This window comes from Acyrthosiphon pisum, chromosome X (genome assembly GCF_005508785.2).
Source record: "Acyrthosiphon pisum isolate AL4f chromosome X, pea_aphid_22Mar2018_4r6ur, whole genome shotgun sequence".
Lineage (NCBI taxonomy): Eukaryota > Metazoa > Arthropoda > Insecta > Hemiptera > Aphididae > Acyrthosiphon > Acyrthosiphon pisum.
The window spans coordinates 62474642-62495348 of record NC_042493.1 but is presented as its reverse complement, the minus strand read 5'-3'; the positions used below and the strand labels follow the sequence as shown (position 1 = coordinate 62495348).

Below are 20707 nucleotides of genomic sequence, written 5' to 3'. Positions count from 1 at the left end.
AATATCCTTAAATTTTCAAAATACTTCCTAAACCCACATCAATGCACTATATATAAACTCTTTTAGTCTTTTATGTATACGCATTTCATCAAACTAATATTTACTTAACTAATAATTTCAGCACACTAATAAGGGATAGATGAAAAATTTTATTTACGGATACCCGGGGGGCGGGTAAAATGTATAAAAATCCAGAATCTACTGTTATAACTATAATAAACTATCTATTATACTCATTCAATGATAGATTTTTGTACAGCATTTTTCAAAAATAATTCTACTCCAAAATTCCGGAATACGAAATTAAAAATATTTTAATTAAAATCTTAAAAAGTTATAACGATAAAAGTATTCTAATAAATTGAATCATTGTAAAAACACTAAAAAACAAAAATCTATAGGTATACGGTATACCTATCATATACATACTCTTTTATAATATATTAGTATTGACAATTAATAACTTAATTATTATTTCTCATTATCAGTGCCTGAGATTCAGTTAGGTATAGTTAACCTATAGGTATATAGATTTATACCTATACATATACATATATATTATTACCTATATACTATATGCAGAGCATATGAGTATGACCAATGTTTATCTTTAATAATAATTTTTATATGTGTACGATTATTATAATAATATTTTCGATTCCTAGCTCATAAATACAGTAAAACCTCCCCTATAAGGTATAAAAGAAACGTCAAATAACAGACAACATTTAAACGTCCAAAATTGTCCGGTTTTTAGAGTGTTCGGGTGTTTTACATAATATTATACGGTTCCCCACGCAGCATAAAAATATTTCCCAACTATGGTAAAAATATTTTAAAAAGTTAGGAAATATTTTAGTTATATTCTTTGGCCAAGAAGTTTATATTTTTTAAATAATTTATAAAAACATTTACAAAACATTTTTACTCATATATTTTCAAAAGATATTTTTACGGAAACTTTATAAAAATATATTATTTCAACATTTTTATGCAATCATATATAGTACAATAATTCGTTGTTACGGGAAGAAAATATTTATATAATATTATCAGTCAAATATTCATTATTCAAGCTCTTTAAAATATTCACAAAATATTATAATTTTTCAAATGCTGTGTGGGATTTATATGGCTGTGTATAAATAGAGTTAGGCACTGCAATAATAACACGCCTATAAGTTTATTATAAGTATAGGTACGATTGTCTATATTATGTTATAGTTCAGTCTTCAGTGTATAGGTCTACTGTAAAATTATGTGTAATAATCTTACCAAATACAAAATAATTTATATCATACCGACATAAATTGTTTCTTTAAAATGAATACAAGCATACAGCTTATGATATTTACCATATTTATCATAGGCAATACAAAAAAAAAGTTTAAATAAAAATAAAAATAATTACATAATTACATTTTTTTCCAAAAAAAAAGAAAAAATAAGAAATACAGTTTAATTTTTAAAGATTTGTTTTTATTTTATGAAAGAATTGAATAATTTATTTTGAAGGGGCTATTACAAGATTTGGGAGGGGGCTAAGCCCTCCCCCCTAGTTGCACTTATGGGTTAGAGATATACAACACCTAAAGATACGGCTTAACATTTACAGCTCAAAGTGTATATAAGTATCTATATTAATGGTGAGTATACTTACTAATAGAGTGATTTAACGATAAACATAATATTATAATATAATATGGTTAAGCGCACACATGTGTTAAGTACAAATTTTGTGTAAAATGTGTTATGTAATAGAATAAATATTTCAAATTGTGTATTTTAATGTGCCAAATGAAGTATAATATGAAATACTCTTGTGACGTCATATAATGTTGTGGTCAGATGTTGTATTTGCTCTGGTATCTAACCCATATGTGATAAGAGCACTTACCACATTTGTCAATTTCGTTAATAAATTTTTACTTAACACATATGTGCACTTAACCATCGAATTATCTACTAAATATATACTATAATATAGTATAATATATTAAATAGATATATATTAGGTACTTATTACAAAAAAAAAAACCAATCAAAAATCTATTTTACTAACAAACATGCCGCGAGCATGCATCTTGTTATATTATATTTAATATAATATAATATTCGTGTAATACACTATTTAGGTATAAATTATTATAATAATACCTAATAATAATAATAACAATGCGATATTGTGTTATTTTAATGTTATATTATGTACGATACGATTTGGGCTTATTAGACGCGTGCAAACAGGCGGCGAGCGGCAGCGGACGATCGCCCGTAGATGGGTTTGGAGCGGGTGTGTGTGGGTGGAGGAGGATAGTCCGCGCAAAAGGGTGCGCCCGCCGCTGCTTCGACTTTCGCGGGCGTCCGGGTGGGCGGTCGGTCGGCGCCGACCGGGGCGAGTTGGTCGGCAGCGGTAGGCAGACCCACGCGCGCGCGCGCACGCAACGGGGTGGGCCGATGGGCGGACGGTGGCCGATTAGCCGGGCCGGAAGGAGGAGGACACCTGTGCCCCGCGGGAAACGCCCGGGCGCGCGTTCGATCGACTGCCGCCGCCCGCGTATACCTGTCGCGCGAGGATTATACCTGTTTTTTATACAGCGTTATCGTGTTAACGCGCGTGTGTGCGAGTGTGGTGCGCGTGTGTATGTGTGTGCGTGTGAGAGAGTACGTGTGTGCGCTTACCTATTCACACTTCGACCCGTTTCCTCCGCACCACAACTGACGCCGCCGCCGCCGCCGCCTTCACTACTGCCTGCCGCCCCTTCTTCTCGCGAGCGTCTCTCTTCGCGTTCGATATCATACTCGAGCCGCCGCGGTAGTCTATGTTTGACGAGCGGACGCGTTCGGTCGACGACCACGACCACGACCACTGTGACCGCGTTCATTCGTCCGTTTTCAGATATAATATTCTAATCATATTACGTGGTTATTATAGATCGATCTACGGTCCCGTTCCGTTAACACCGTCGACATTTCCGAGACATTTTATCTCCGTCGGGTTTTCGCGCACCGGCAATTTCACCGCGTGAGAAAGTTCCTCCGGCGCAGCTGAAGCCCAATAGGATACGTCATATAAATTACACGCATCAGTTGCGTACGACCATCGTCGTGATGCGTTATTGTGACCCGTCGACGATCCGTTGGCGCGTCGATCGTAAATCGGAATTCGCCGGGAAGACGTCTTCGTAAGTCGAGTAAGTACCTATAAGAGCTAAGACCACCACCTAACTATACCGATGAACGCTTTACGTTATAAAGTATAATATAATATTATTATAAAATTTTTCATATGACGAGGGGTGTATGGGGAAGTTGGTGCTACCAATAATATTATATGCGCGTAAAATAACTGTGTGACTATTATAATACGTCAAGTCGAGTTTTTTCTCCATCAAAATAATAGTATATCATCACACCTATCAGTGTACTTAATATAAGCACCTATATAGGTATATATATCGACGACGGTCGCCGGCGCGGTGTCCGTTTTCTTATTACGCGGAAACCGTAAGAACCGTAACCAATTTCACAAGACGTATTAGTGAAAATGACTTTGTATGATTATCGCATCGCGAGCAGTTAATGTAATAATAATATCGTATTATCAAGCCATCAGGCGCGTTTAATAAATTGCTCGACAATCGGCGCGTTTTCTCTATAAGTATAATATTAATATAATATCTATAGCAAGTACCTATTATATGGGTATAATAACGCCAAAGAAAATGATTTATTTCTTATTTTAGTTTTTTACAAATCGAGCATATCGTTTAAGACGTGATGTCTTTTCTTAATACGGTCTCGTGGATTATTGTTGTATAGTTTTTCATTCGGTTAAAGTGGGCTTTCTTTCAGTGCGCCGTTTATTCGTCAATATAATATAACGGCGGCAGTACAATGGAAATATAAAAATATCACATCATTGTGTAGGATTGACATAAAACCATTTATATTTCTGAATCTTTCCGTTTTTCGATTCCATCTTTAACATTGTAATTTATTATAAATTCACAAGAGTTTGTCATTAATTATCTATAATTGTATTTAATTCGATAAAACATGGTCGTACGCATTAAATATTGACGCATTATGTATACCAAATACCTATAATTTAGGTACATGTGCATAGTGCCTACCTATTTACTGAAATTCCTGTATGTTTTGAGAATTAACATTATAGGATTATATATCTATATATTTTTATACCTACCGACTTCAACGATAATTTTCACAGATTTTTAAAAATGCGTATACCTTCATAAATCTGTAAATGCGTTGAGAATATATCTAAATAATATTATGATCTGATGAGAAATTTTCGAATTTAATATATTACCTAATATAATTTCTAGTTTTAATTATTCCAGTTTCTAATTTGCGTACCTTATTATATACGTATTTATAATTTAAAAAAAATCATTATAAAACTAAACTTACCTAATAGACATCTGTATATTCTTACTATTAGGTAGTAAATTATATAATATACCTACCTACTCATCAGTCGCCAACCCACTTCAATCTTGATTTTACATTTCTCAAAAGTATCATCAAGAAAAATGTATTTGTGTTAATAAAACAGAATTGTGTAGCCAGTCTGCAATGTTTAGTGATTTAACTTATCAGTTATCCGTATAATATTAATATTTTGTAGACTCGTTCGCAATGCCCTTCCATGCCGTTAATATTTCATATATTGTATAATAATTTATGTACATATAGTTTATATACACACACACACACATGCTCTTCTCAACTACCCTGTGAACCACACAGCAAATTATGTAATTTTAATAACTCATCATGCATGTTTTCCATATTTAATACCTAATGGCTAATATTATCTGTATAAGTCATAATTACACAGTAGAAATCACTAATGTAGTTTTTTTAATACTAATGTGTAGTAATGTCAAACTTGTTCTACACAAATCAGTAAAGTCATATCCATGTTCTTATATTATATATGTAGGTACCTACACATAGAAATATAGAATTACAGAAATATAGATCTACATAAATATATTTTTTTAAATTGCACAAGTTGGATCTTGCATGGAAACATTTTTCGAATAAATGTTAGTAAATAATACCCCCGAGTAAGGTGAAATTGTCTGAACTTATTTTCAATTTATTTTAAAAAGTAATTTGAAACATAGAATCGGGTTCGGAATTTTTTCTAAATTAAAATACAAGTGAAACACCACGATAAATTTATAGAAATGCAAAAACGAATTAAAAAATCCCTGTCACAAACCTTGGAACTTCTAATGTTAACACAATGTTTATGATTTAATTTGAACACATAATAATCTATTCATTATTATTATTAAATTAAAATAAATTAAATCAAATAATGTTTGATAAGTTTTATCTGAAACAGCATATAATATGTTACAAACGCCATGTTAATAAGATGCACCTAAATATAATAATAGATACCGACGCGATGACATCAAAATATATATATATAATTATCTATGTAGGGAAATAACTTTAGGTACTATATTATATTATATACCTAGAATCTAGGTACAAGAACGTCCACCGTATTAATACATTTCTGTTTTTGTTAGATATGTACGAACAAAAGTTTCTTTGTAATATATAGGTTTTATTTAAGAATACCGTATTAAAATTAAAATGTTGTAAGTAGTTTTTATTTACGTCATTACTCATTTGTGTGTATTAAAATTATGATAATTGTCTAAGAATTGTGTCCACAGAAAAATAACAATAAATTAAGAACATTTTTTATAAGTTCAAACTAATTTAATAAAAAATAACCAACGCCAGAAACTAGCAGTGGTGTACCCAGGGGCTTTGGGGCCCCATAAAAAAAAAAATTTTTATATTAGCTTACATACATTATTATGGCATACTCTTTCGTCACAAATATATTACAATTATTGCGAATGATTATGTTTTTTTCAAAATTGATTATTATGTTAGATACACATAGTTTGCACATGACAGCTAGTAATGGTTGCACATGATAAGGTTTAGGCGGCAACGGATTATTTGGTTGAAAATTATTTTTAAACTTATAGGTACAGGCGTATCCTAGGTATAAAGATTACATGGGGTTGTCAGCCACCGCCTTTGATCAATAACTACGATAACAATAATAATTTTGACTATCGACTGTGTACGGCATGTACGACTTAGTCTTATTTTATCAATTCAGTCGATTCGATTTTGCCACGCGTTGTGTTTATTACGTATGTGTATTCATATTCTATAATTATTAGTAAAAATCTTACTTGAAATTCGTTTTGTACTTATTCTTGATATAATATTAGTGGTAATTGTTTGTAAGGAAAATAGTAAAAACCCCCAAACAAAACTGCGCGCCTGAGAACTAGTATAATACCTAGTTAGCATTTTTATTTTTATATTACACTTAGTAGGGAGACTGTTGGCTGTGTACCCTGAACAATTTTTGTTTTACTATTTATAAATTAATTTACGTAAATATTCAATTTAATCTTAGTCTTCATTAGTCATTATCTATTAATTTAATAAAATAATAATAAAAAACTAATATCGATAGGCTATCATAATACATTACATTTATATAGGTAACCTAATAAACTACCTCTCAAAGATTTAAGAGCTTTATTGAGACTTAAACTCAATAACCAACTCAATAGGTTTTCTTAAATAATACATTACGTTAGCAATGATGGTTTAGATTTAGTACAAATTCTTATTTGTTTCAATGCAAAATTAACATGATATTATCTAGTTTAAACATAAAGTATAACTGTATAATTATTGAGTATATACAATAATAATTTACAGTAGGTATTAGTAACTAATTATTTAATCAATTAAAATAACAACAAACTTCTATAAATGTATTAATTTTTTACAAACAAATTAATTGATTTATATTTATATTTAAATCTATTTTTTAAATTAAAGTTATATATATATAACTGACACATAATACAATTTTTTCTGTAAAAATAAATAATACCTATACAAACTGTCAACATTTTATATTTTATTAATGTCTAAATCTAAAATAATAATATTGTTTAGTTGGATAGAATTAATAATAAGTATAGTGTAACAGTATACAATTAAAAATAAATAGGTACTAATATTATTGAATAAATTATAAGTTATTAGCTATAACTTATTATTTAAATTACGATTTAATTTATGATTAATAATCAATGTTATAACTTAAACATTTATTATTACTTCCCGATATTAATCAATAGAAAATAATCATAAAGTGAATTACCTATATAAAATTAATATAAAAATAATTTAATGTGTATAATACAATAAACATAAAATATAATTTTTTTTAATCAAACTATCTTTAACATTCATTTTGACAATCTTGTAATATTGAACTTCATTTACAAGATTTTTTATTAGGTGGAGAATGATAGATTTTGAATATTATGGGAATGTTATAGGATTTAAAAAAAGAAAAATTAGATGTGTGCGTTGTGATGACAATTTCAATCAGTAAAGATAAGATGAGGAATTTATAGATCACGCGGATGTTATGGAGTGTGCAGAAGGGGAAGTCAAATCAATATATATTTAAAATATCTACCTATCATTTTTATAATTAACCAGCTGGTGTAGGAAAATCTAGGCTATGTTAGATAGGTTAGTCAAATTAAAATAAACAATATAAGATTCAAAAATATATTATATTATTATTTCCTGTAGCAGATTCAGAAGTAAATTGTGGTGGTTGGTGGTTTTTAATTTTTAATTTTTAAATCTTTTTAAATTGATTAATCAAATTATGAAGTTACAAGGTTTTCAGTACCTATATTATACTACCATAATAACTCTTATTTTTTAAAGGTATTAACAATTCGATTTTTTGTGTATTTACTATTTCTACAAAATTATACTTATCTTATGCCAATAAGATTCTATAGAAATCTGTCACTTTTTAGAAAGCTACATTTATCCACATTTTATTTTTCTATTTGAATATTAAGGAATTTAAAATTTTAATAATATTGAATTCAAATACACATTAACACACTAATGATCTCTTAAGACACACGAAACGCACTCCCACTAACACTTATATAATTGCCTATATTTAACTCCTTAAAAACGGTTGACATCAACTCCCCTTAAATTTGTATAATATTTACTTGGTTTTTCAAAAACTTCATTTCAGATCTATAAAACCAAAACGGTTTTTTCCTTCTAGGGTCTAGAGTGAAGCTTCATCGCCGAACCCCTTTACACCACCAACGAATATTATTTCCTGGTAATTACCGTACATATCGATTGTGAACTCGTAGACATTTTATTTTCTAATTTAAAGAATCAACTCTTTCATCCCAATATAATACAAAATATTTTCTTAAAAAAATCATTACTCTCTTTTTCATGAATAGTGAAATATCTAATGCTAGGCTAATATATTATAAAAGGTACCTAGCTTAATACTTAAGACTTTGTAAGTACCTAATATATTTTAAGCATTATATTATTGTTAAAAGATATAATTACAATATTGTATTCAATATTATTTAGTGTTTATAATTTATATAGCTATGTTAATATGCAGCTAACTATTGTTTTATTATAATATAAATCACCACATGTATATATTAATATATTATAATAGTTGTGCATAATATAATTTTAATTATTTTATTTCAGAATATTTTGATATCAAGGCGCTCATAATTATTCCGTAAATCGTCTTATCAACCATTAGCAATCTTGTCGGACAAACGATCAAAGTAGTGAACTAAGCAGCTACTTAAATAGTGAACTTCTATAAGCAACAAACAAAAAAATGGCCAACTCTACGTCGGTGACCAAGTGCACTGATTTTTCGGTGTCTAGCCTCTGCCGAGACATGAAAACTTCACCTCCTGATCCAGCAATCGTGGTCGGTGGAACTGGCACTAATATGAAATTGACACTGCCTCTTGCAGCTTGCGCACCTTTTTCATCTAATATTAATGGACCAACAGGTAAGTCTCAAATGGTCTTACTTACTTCGTATATCCAAGCTTAGTTAAGTACAAAAAATTAGATTTTGTATAAAAAAAGTTCAATTTTAATAAACATCCATAAAAAATAAAATAAAAGACTTTTAACAGAATTTTACTGAAAAATGATATAAATAATTTATACTATTAAAATAATAATATATTATATACTCAATATAGTACCTATTATTATAGTATACTCGTATGTATTAATCTTAATAAGTTTAATGAAATATTAAATGCATAGGCTTTCATTTATATAAAGTATACAAAGCTAATTTAACTTGAATATAATAAATATTTAGTTGGTTGGTAGCCAGGTAGGTAGGTACAATAATTATTTAGGTACCTACATAATATATTGTGTTTTAAATATTAGTCTAAATGCCTAAAGATATTACATTTTTTTTGTGTTTAAATTTAGCATATATCGTCAAGATTTAATGTTAAAATAATCCTTTTAGAAAAAATGTAAGGTTAGAAATTCTGCAAAAAAAAAAACAATTTATTAATTATTTTAAAATTGATTGAAATCACACGTGTTGTTTATAATAGATGTACTGGTAAATTATCCGTTCTATTTTTCAATGGCAAATAAAGTAAGAATAGTAATAGGTATCCAACTCCGGAAATGTCATTATAAAAAAATTAATAACTACATATATTTTAACATAATTTATTCCATCTTTAAATTTAATTATTTAAATATATCTAAATAAATTGTACAACATTTGATTAATATATATTATAGTAAATATCTTAATCATATAAAAGTTATGTTAAACCACGTTTAAATCATAAATTGTTAAAGTTTAAATTGAAAACTAATGTTTTTATTTTTTGGCTGCATAAAGGTACCCATAAAATATTAACATATGACAATTTAAAACATTTATTCATACATGTAGCAAAAAAAAAACCGAAATTTTACTAATTTTTATAATAGAGTGAGGAAATATGTGTTGTTTAATGTGGGTATAATAAAATAAACATTGATAGCAGTTACATTATTTTTTGAGGAAGATAAAACTAAACTGGTTTTTCTCGAAACCATTTGGGCAAAGTAACTGTTATTATACTCTAAATGCTACATTATACTAAAATATATTGCATTTATGCTTCACAATTAAATCATTTTATTGTGAACACTGTAATAAACACGTGTTTCATAAAATAGATTAATAATTATTATGAGTTCTATATTTAATACCTATATAATATACATAATACTATATATTTTTAAAATAGTTCTTGTTAGATTAAATAAAAAAACTTATATACTTTAAAGTTAGATCGTTACGTAGTTTGTGTCTGGTACAACTAATACAATATAGTTAAGCATTAGTAATATAATGCACCTAACCATATACCAATAGTTATGTTCTTATCAAAATTATTAATTTAATGTTTTAATATTAAACAGTTTTATACATTAGATTTTAATTATCAATTAAATTCAATGTTTTTAATAATAGAAAATAAAACTATACAAAATAAATTTATAAATAACCATCAGTTGTATCTATTATAGCATTATCTGGCACTTATAGTTAAATTAGAATTATAGTTAATGGTTTTTTACAATATTGACCGTATATTGAGATGTTAAATGTCAAATTAGTTGCTAATATATTTATTTTTTTATTGCATTTCAAATATTTTCACGTAGTTTTTTTTCTTTTCTTAATTCTTTTCAATGTTACATTATAGCATGTTCCTCATCAGTGAGTTTCAATAAGTGAGGGACAACTATCATATACATAGGTATACATTAAGGTAACCGGTAATTACAGTTAGACTTTTGTAGTTAAATACAATACTGTACTATCGGTACCAACCATTGTGTACTTATGGACGATCGTAAACTCCGCCAGAATAGTGGTTAGACAACAATTTAATAAAAAGGTCTAATGCAAATTTCAACAGTTTTATTTTCTTACGTCTTATCTGTGTAAAGGGTATTTGGGAACTCTGCCAGTGTTAAGATCTTCCTTATGTAAAACTAAATAATAAATCCGAATCGAATAAACTCAAAAATTAAAAATTAAAAAAAAAATTATAGTGTTAGAGAACGCTATAAATAGTTATAATAATGAATTTGTATTAAGCTAAATAGTTAAAATATCTATAAATTGTATCACATAATTTTACTTCACAAATAGTTTAATATATTATAACATAAAATATATCATACTATAATATACCAACATATATTTTATGGTTATTACAATTATTATCTATCGTTGGACAATTATTATTTTATTTTTAAGTTTTATATATTTTTTGGCATATAAGCATAGGTACTTAACTATTATTATAAAAATTAAGATTTTTTTTATATTAATATGTAGGTATATTATTTATTTATATTTTGCATATAGGTAATGTTACTTGATTTTCTTCTTCTTACATGAACTCAATTTTACCAGATATTTTTCATTGGCTCGTACTTATATATATATATATATATATATATATATATATATAATTATTATTATTAATTTAATTTAATTTTTATCTGTAAAAATAGTAAATAATTAATAAAAAATTATATTTTCTTATGTAACATAATATTATTTGTCTAGTTCAAGTTGAAAAATAGTTTTAAGTGTATTTGGCACTACAACTGTACATAATTCATTGTTATCTTACCATAACATTATTAAGAATATTACCTCCTGAATTGCTACCAGGTATAGACTCTATGATGATGATATTAGTTTTTACAAATTATGTCAATAAGTAATAACGTAGAGATTTTGATATATTATAGTATCTTAGTATCTAAAAGTGACTATCTATAAGTCATGACTATGGTTAAACTATAACGGGTGTCAGGTTCCGATAAATGTATTTTAATTAAAATTCAAAGTTATCGATGCCTAGTATTATTATGCGGTTTATAAATTCACGATTATATAAGGATTACATTTAGATGTACGCCTGTACCTGTTGTAATGTTGTATAGATATCTACGCACTACGTGAAATATAGATATAAATACGTTCTATAATTTATTATATTATATTAGGAGTATTAATATCGTCTAGAACATACGCCAAGACTGAATGATGATACTCAAAGATCTGGATTTTTCTACTACCTATTGCTAAAGTATATTTATTCAGTCAACCCGTAGGCGCCACTGTCTGACAGTGCAGTTCTCCGTTAGATGACTGTATAGATATTACAACTGCATGAAACATTGAATTGTACTTCAAACACTTGACCATAAATGTAAAAAGAAACAACGTTTTCAGAACATATTATAATCTTGAAACATTATACGTTATTTATACCAAGCTATACCTACCTGTAATAGATATATATAGGAATATGTACAACGTACAAAAATAAAGTACGTCAAATTCATCTGTCAAAACCTATTGAGACATAACGACAAGTTCAATACACGTGAGAAAACACATATCGAAATCGATTAACCCCTTCAAAATGTAAAAAACGCCAAGATCTGTTAGATGGATGTAACATTTTAGTCACGAAAACTCTCGACGAAGTCGTGAGTAGGTATCTATTGAATCTTAACAGCGGAGTGTGTAATATACTCTGAATTCACAATTATTAATTGCATCGAATCGTTCTTATGATATATAATACATATGATAATATATACATATTACATAGGTATATTATGATACATTCATGTCCGTTATCTACACGATCTGATTAATTTTGCACATATACCATATCGTCTCTTATCGGAACACGATTGTTCTGAGTCCTTTGATTATAAAGAAGAAAATTATTTATTTTTTATTTCCTTGTCGGTCATCCATCATCGTGCGCAATAAATTCGTGGAATGAATAAATTAATGATTTCTGCAATAACATTTTCAATTTCAACCGGGCCCCTATGATAGGGAGTGAAAATAGTTTTGGCCTTTGTTAGTGGTGGTGGCCTATTATACTGACATAGGTATTATTATTTAAAAAAAAAATAATCACCATTTCTCTTAGTCTCTATATCCCGCTTATTATATTATTTGTTTGCACGTTTCAAAATGTCTAAAAATTAGTTCTTAAGACTATTTTGAGCACGTTATTAACAGTTGGGAAGTGGGTTATTATTTTATGGTATCGCCGTCAGATAAACATACACACACATATTTAAATTAAATATAATATACCATTATAGGAATAATATTATACACGTTATTTTATAATATATTGACGATGAATCTCAAGGCGTTCGGGGAATCGCGGAACATGCTCATGAAACTCCGCTAATATCTCTGCGAGCCGATCGATTTGGCGTGGTTATAGCGTACACCATAAACATTATATTACGTATACAAGTTCCGCGCGGGACAACTAACTATATTATAAGCAGTCGTCGGCGGATGAACGTGTTCGCAACGGTGGCGGTGGGGAGGACGTAACATGCGCGCTGGTGCCGCGGCCGGGTTAAGACATTTATTGATGCAAACGTTATTTTCTGCCCTTGCAACTAATTAATATCGTCGATAAAAATTAATTTTCTCAGTTCGCTTATCTATAAGTTAATATTACATACTTCTGTCATCATTATGGCGTGAGACTTAACGGACAATTATATAAAGATATCACTATAATACTCATCATTACTCGAATTACATAAAACGTTTATGAATTCAAACACACAAATTAATTTTATTGTTTTTATTACGCACATAACAATGATATAGTTGATATAATACGATGAGCTACGTAAAGAATAAAATATGTATAGTGAATAAATCTAGCCAGTGCGGTTAAAATTTAAAAAGTACTAACTTCATACACATTCCACATGTACAATTTAAACACAGCCTATCATATAGAAAAAAGAGAATAAAAACGGGACCACAAATTAAAAATTTTGTAAAACACAAAAAGTGAAGTATGACAACGCCCAAATTATAGAGACACTTGCACCTGCTTGATAACTGCCCTATCTACCTGCAGCCTTCTACTCATGTGTTTCTTTATGGATTTATCGGATATGCCTGGCGATCGACAGACTAAATGGCTGAGTATTATACAAGGAAATTTAAAGACGTATCAATATAGGTACTTGGTCATCCTTATTCAGCACGCGTCATCGTCATCGCCGTGCATGGACATAATATATACACATATATATATATATATATAGGTAGTACCCGAGGGCCAATATATATTATATACCAATTCATAATAATATAAGGTATCTTCTCTAATGAAATAATTGTAAATTTTCACTTACCTATTACCTACACAATTACAACATAATATATTTGCATTTTTGTTTAATTTTTATTATACATATCTGTCCCTTACTCTCACTCGCCGATTCTTCTTATCCGCGACTAACACTTTGATTTAACACGTCGTGTTATAAATGCTACATTGACGTTATTATACATATATATTGCATTATACACATTATACACACACACAAACACTGTCCGCAGGCAAGGTCGACCCGCGATCTTCGGCGGCGGTGTGCGTACAGTGTACATATACTTAATCCTTCGGTGGCGGTGGCGGGGTAACCCTCCGCCCCGGAGGATGTGGATGAAAGAATAAAACACATACCTGTTGTTGCGACGAAGACGTCGACAACGGTGTCAATGAAATTTGTAGGCGACAACTGGTCTTGTCAGATAATGGTACAACAGCCCCTTTGTGTCCATACTATATTATATAGTGAGTGTTTACCATTTAATTTATTACCGTGTAACATACAATCCAGTTAATGTTTGTTTCAATTCAACGCCGTTCCTCCCGCCGCCGCCGTCACCACAAGCAGCCTGCTTCGTCGCCGTTCGCAACAGGCTCACAGCAACCGCCGCGCCGCCGTACGGGCATTATACAGCCGCGTGATTTGAATAGTTAAAAGAATACATCGAAACCGACTCAATTAAATTATACGATTTTTAAATTGACCCATCAACATGTCTCCGCCGTTTCTCTTATATATTATATATATTATGTTACATTATGTGGTTGCGGCGGCGTGGCGGCAAGAGGACAAGTCCATGTTAATACCTACGTAAAACATTTATCAAAATAAAAACGTGGAAATTTGTTGTAGTTTATTTTGTTTTTACACTTCTTCACCTGGGATAATAATAATAATATAATGAGTTTATAATTCTGTCTGTACACCACCACACACACACACACACACACACACACCTACACGCACGCATGCGCGCAACGTTATACGTATATAGGTACTGATGAGCAGGCCGCCGAATATTTAAATTTATATTAATATAATCGACGGACACGAGCGCGGAATACTACGCGTATAATAATATATACCTACCAACTATATTATACCTATTATATTATAGGTGCATTTGGTGTTTTTGCGGCTGTAGGCCCGATACCTGTTCATGCCCAGCCGATGTGTTGATGTTGTTGTTATTATTATTATTATTATTATAATACAAGTTTTGGATTCGTGTGTCCGGAGGCGCGGCCGATTTTCTCCGCGCGCGAGTCCTGCAGCGTTAAATAACAACACATCGCCGCCGTCTCGCCGCAGACACCGACGGCGTGATTTACGTTTATACGTTTCTGCGGCCGGTGCCGATAGGTACGCGTTTATTCGCACGTTTGCGATGCGCGCGGGTACAGATAGGTGTGCATAATAAAATAAAATAAAACCGATCTGCTACTATTCCAACGTGCCAATCTTGTCGACATGTGCAGACGCGCGGGGACGGAAGACTAATTGATTTATTTGCCCTTATTGTTCGCACTCCGAGGCGAACACTTACGTCGGTTTTATCGCATAATTCGATGGCGACAATTTAATCATGCATTGGTTAATTTTTTCGTAAAAAACATAATTTTACAAAACCGCTGGCGAAATATATTTTAGTGTCTATAATTTTCTAATATTATAACCTAGCTGCTTTTAAAGTACCAATAAAAAAGTCGATTCTGAAAGCAATATTTACCATGATTTCCCACTAACTATATTTTACAGAATTTTCGAGACCTTGTATGGTGTAAATCTAAAAGTATGAAGTTTTACTTAATATAGATATAATTATATGTAAAAGTTAATACTATTACTACACTTTCAATGTCTTTAGCACTCCCGCCAACATTAAAGGAAAACAAAGTATACAATAACGCAGGGCTTGCAAACGTTATAATAACGTTATATTTGACAGAAAACAATTGCAATTTGTAACTATAATTATATGGGAAAGCGATAACCAAAAATAATTAATTACTGCAAAACAAAACATAAATTTTAATAAAATATATATTATAATTAAACTTTATATTATATATTATATTATTAAACAAAACTTAACGCAAAACGTAATTTATAGAATTTCATTGAACGAAAAATAACACAAGACGAAATAATTTAAAAATCATTAGAATAGAAAATATTATATTCAGTATCTGAACCACTTCCTGCCTCCTGGCCGTATTAGTTATTATTAATAAACTTAATAGGTATTAACACTATTCCATATGCAAAACGTTTATAACGTTTTATTTCTAAATAACGATAAACGCAAAAATTGTGTAACGTTTTAATTGTAAATAACATTAAACGTATTTATTTTTCAAATGCAAGCCCTGCAATAACAATAATATCACACTTTTCTCAATTTTTCGGATCAATCCAATTTAGTACATTGTATATAAGCTCATCGATTTCATAAATACGCGGTTGATTAACAGCTTAACTGATGTATTAAAATAAATATATGATTATTCATTTTTACCAGTTAAACAATTTATAAACTAGAATATTTCATAGGTAATATATACCCATATACCCATATACTCATATATACCCATACCTGTATATTTGAAATATTAAGTTAAACAAAATATAAAATACATACTATTAGATATAAGAACTTTTTTGAATACTCTTTATAGTTAATGCATATCACAGATTCAATATGATATATAATTATGTCATATATTGTTTATATACAGATATAATGTTCGCATTACATCGCATTTGCGTTTTAATTTTTTTATTTCTCTTAATAGTTATTCCGTTATTAAATTCAAATTTATGGACATCCAATCGTAAAAATATCGTTGCCAATCAGTACATTAGCGTTGTTTATCTTTAGCATATTATATTTTAATCTATAGTGTAATAATAATTGTAAAAACAACTTCGTGTTCCACTATAGATAAAAGTACATTGATCGGAAAAAGATAATTTATCTGTTTTGATAAAATGTGAATAAATAAATAAATATTAATATCAGTTCTGAATATATATGAAGTCTTATTTCTTTTGTGCAATACAGATATTTTTAATGATTTAAAATACATTGAATAAAAAAATTACAAAATATAAAATTACTAATTAGTAATATAATTATAAATACCTCATATGCAAAAATGTTATTTTCTTGATGATGCTTACAATATTTGTCTGTTTTATGTTTGAATTTAGATAGGTACAACTTTTCTAATTAAGTTATAACTAGTTAACTAAATGTGTTTACTTGGTACATATCTTTAATTAATATATGAAATTGGATATATGTACCTATATAAATAATAGGTTTTCCTATAAGGTTATAATAGTTGTATGGTAATTTTCATTGAGGATTTAAATTGCATTAAGTACCTGCATAAGTGAATTTCTCGAATGTGCGTAGTTTTAGATTCAAAGTGAAACATGATAAAAATTTAGTAGAGGAAATTGTCATATAGGTATTTAAATATAATGTATTTAAATGATACATATTATTAATATTTCTACGATTTTAGTTATCAATCAACATACATAAATGTACATGTATATGTTATATACATATTAATGTATATGTTAACATACATAAATATATATTTATAATAATATAGTAATACATAATATTATATATAATACTAATAGTATAATAATATATATTATATAAATGGTTAACATTAAAAAATAAATAAATAATTTTAGTTAAATAGTTACCTACCTTAATATATAATAATTTATGCATGTTGATTGATAACTAAAACCGTGGAAATATACTATAATATTTTGGAATAAGTAAATAAATAATTAAAAAAATTAATTTGTATAATTAACTCATAAGTTCGAAGTGTAATTAACTATATCCAAATAAACAATTAACACAATATTAATGGTTTCAATTTTAATACAAGAACATTAATAAAAATAACAACATGAAAATTCAAAATAGTATAAACACTATAAACAATGCTTTTATTAATAAACATTGACGTAACATAACCGGTTTTTTTATTTATGTTTTAAATATTTTTGAAATAAATTAAAATACGGTATAAAGAACTAGACAATTGAATAACATTATATTTATAATATTACATTTATTTTAATTGTTAATGTATTAACACTAAAATATTTTTAACGATTGCTTTTTCTATACCCAAATACATACAATAAATATTTATGGTTATTTTACCTTAAATTACCTACCTCCTTAAATAAATTGTAAAAGCTGTTTATGTTTTCAGTGGTGTTAACATTACATATTATCTTAGTCTCTATTTCATGAATAAGATTTAATTTTGAATTTTTTGAACCATGATAGCTTCAAATAAAATATTATCTTTGTTAAATGTTAATTATAATTATTTTACTTATTATAGTTAGGGCCGGAGTGGCGCAGTGGTCACACAGTTGACTTACGACTCACACAGTCATCGGTTCGATTCATAGCTAAGTGCAAAAAAATGTGTGTGATTCTACGCAGTCACCATTTTCCCGTGCTGTCGTCCGATTGCGTCATCCGGTTTCCAACTAGGTCCCACTCCACTGGGAGTGAAGACCGCACATGTCTCCTCTTGGAGAAGGGGGGTAGTATCATGCATATAGTGATATATACATAGATAAATAGATCACATGATCTCCCTACTACCCACTTGTGATAAACATTGTCAAAGACCTTGAGGTCGTTACAATGAACAAATATAGAAAAAAAAAAAAAAAACTTATTATAGTTATTAGTTATTTAAATTCAAACGCAAAATTGCAAAATACAATTTAAGTATCTACCTATATTTTACGTTGGTTATCTTCGTAATTCAATTTAATTATAGCTTATATAAATAACTAAATAAATCATTATAGCAGTGTATTAGGTATACGGAATGATACAGTATTAAATGTCTTACATTGTATAATAACTATATTATACTTCAATACTTATTACCTAACTATTAAAATGTATTTATAGGTAATACTAATAGGTACCACTCGGCACTTGGCAGATTACTCTATGGTCTATAGGTAATTTATTTTTCAGTTAAAATCTGTTATTTGATGTTCTCACATTTTATGGTATTTTATTGTTTAATCGAATTTCGATTAAAAATGTGAGTTTTACTTTTTAGCTTGATATGTTAAACTAACTGATGTTATAACTTATAAGCGTGTTTGGAACGTTATATTATATATTAAGTTTTGGTATATAATAAATGGGTACGATTGGAATAATTAATTTATGGCCCGATCGTCGGTGAATACGGTTTTATTTTATTTTTTTATTTTCAACCACCGTTGGTTGGTCCTAATTTCCACACCCCATTTCCTCGTTTTAAAATGTACATAATATATACATATAATCTATCTTTCTATGCACAAATTAAAACTTACTCTTTCCTGTTGAAAATCCATTCGTGCTACATGCGATATGTGATATGATACACAATGTATTGTATCATGCGATATTCACATTTATTATTTATCATCCTGGTATCCTATAGTAGTATGCATGTTTTTATAACCCTCCAAGGTACATGCTTACGTTATGAGGTATAGTGCTTTTCTTTTGATGAAATATTCAAACGGAAATTATATTATAATTAGGTGAATACGCCTGAATGAAATTATGTGACTACCTGAGGTCACGTATTTTCATCGAGTCGAGGAATAAAATATTCAGATTTCAGACTATTGATTCTTTCTTGTCTTATGTTAATTATTATTTTATTTTTTAATTAGTTTTTTCGTTTTTAAAAAGTTTAAATATAGATAACAATTGAAGATAATTTAAATAATATTTACTACCTATTATAGATAATGTGCGTATGATTAGTAATTTAAATTTTCGACAAATATAACTGTCAAGTAAAATTGATTAAGTCCTTAATATTCATATCATATTATCAATATTTTTAAAGTAATACTTGCATTTGTTTATCTCATATGGACGCCTAATGGCTGAAAATGTTTTTTTAAAATAGAATAAAAAATATTGAATTTCTATAATACCTATGTCAAATCGCTTATTTTATAGCTAATAATAAATACCGATAATATACGGTAGCCGGTAAAAATACAAGAAGTAAAAATATCTATGGAAAAATAAATGACCCATTAGTTTTAAGTCGATATGCACAGATATTTTTTCCTTTTAACATTAGTAATTATTTGTTTTCATTTCTTCAATAAGGTATTTAAAATAGTGACAATACTATTATAAAAAATATATATTTTTATTGTTATTACATATTTTAATATTCTTGTTTCATATAAAGGATTTTTGTATGTACTTTTTTAGTAATTAACAGTTTTATTTGATATCATATAAGTGGAAAAAATATTATTGCTAATATAAAATATACCTATACATTTTTTTAAAGTTATTATGATACAACGGTATTATAATATTATTAATTAACGTATATTATAATATAAACATTTTTAGTTGACATTAAAATTATTATTATGTTGATAATTAATGCTCAGTTTGTCAAGTATGAATACA

At 28.5% G+C, this 20707-nt stretch overlaps 1 protein-coding gene across 1 annotated transcript in view; it reads left to right on the top strand.

The window, feature by feature from the left end:
- Positions 1-2817: 2817 nt before the first annotated feature.
- LOC100165522 overlaps positions 2818-20707 on the top strand; it is a 65174-nt gene continuing 47284 nt past the window's right edge. Inside the window, exons 1-2 of the mRNA XM_001942497.5 lie at positions 2818-3194; positions 8659-8978. Coding sequence (XP_001942532.2) covers positions 8798-8978 — 181 coding nt within the window. The 5' untranslated portion in view covers positions 2818-3194; positions 8659-8797. The remainder of the gene's footprint in view (positions 3195-8658; positions 8979-20707) is intronic.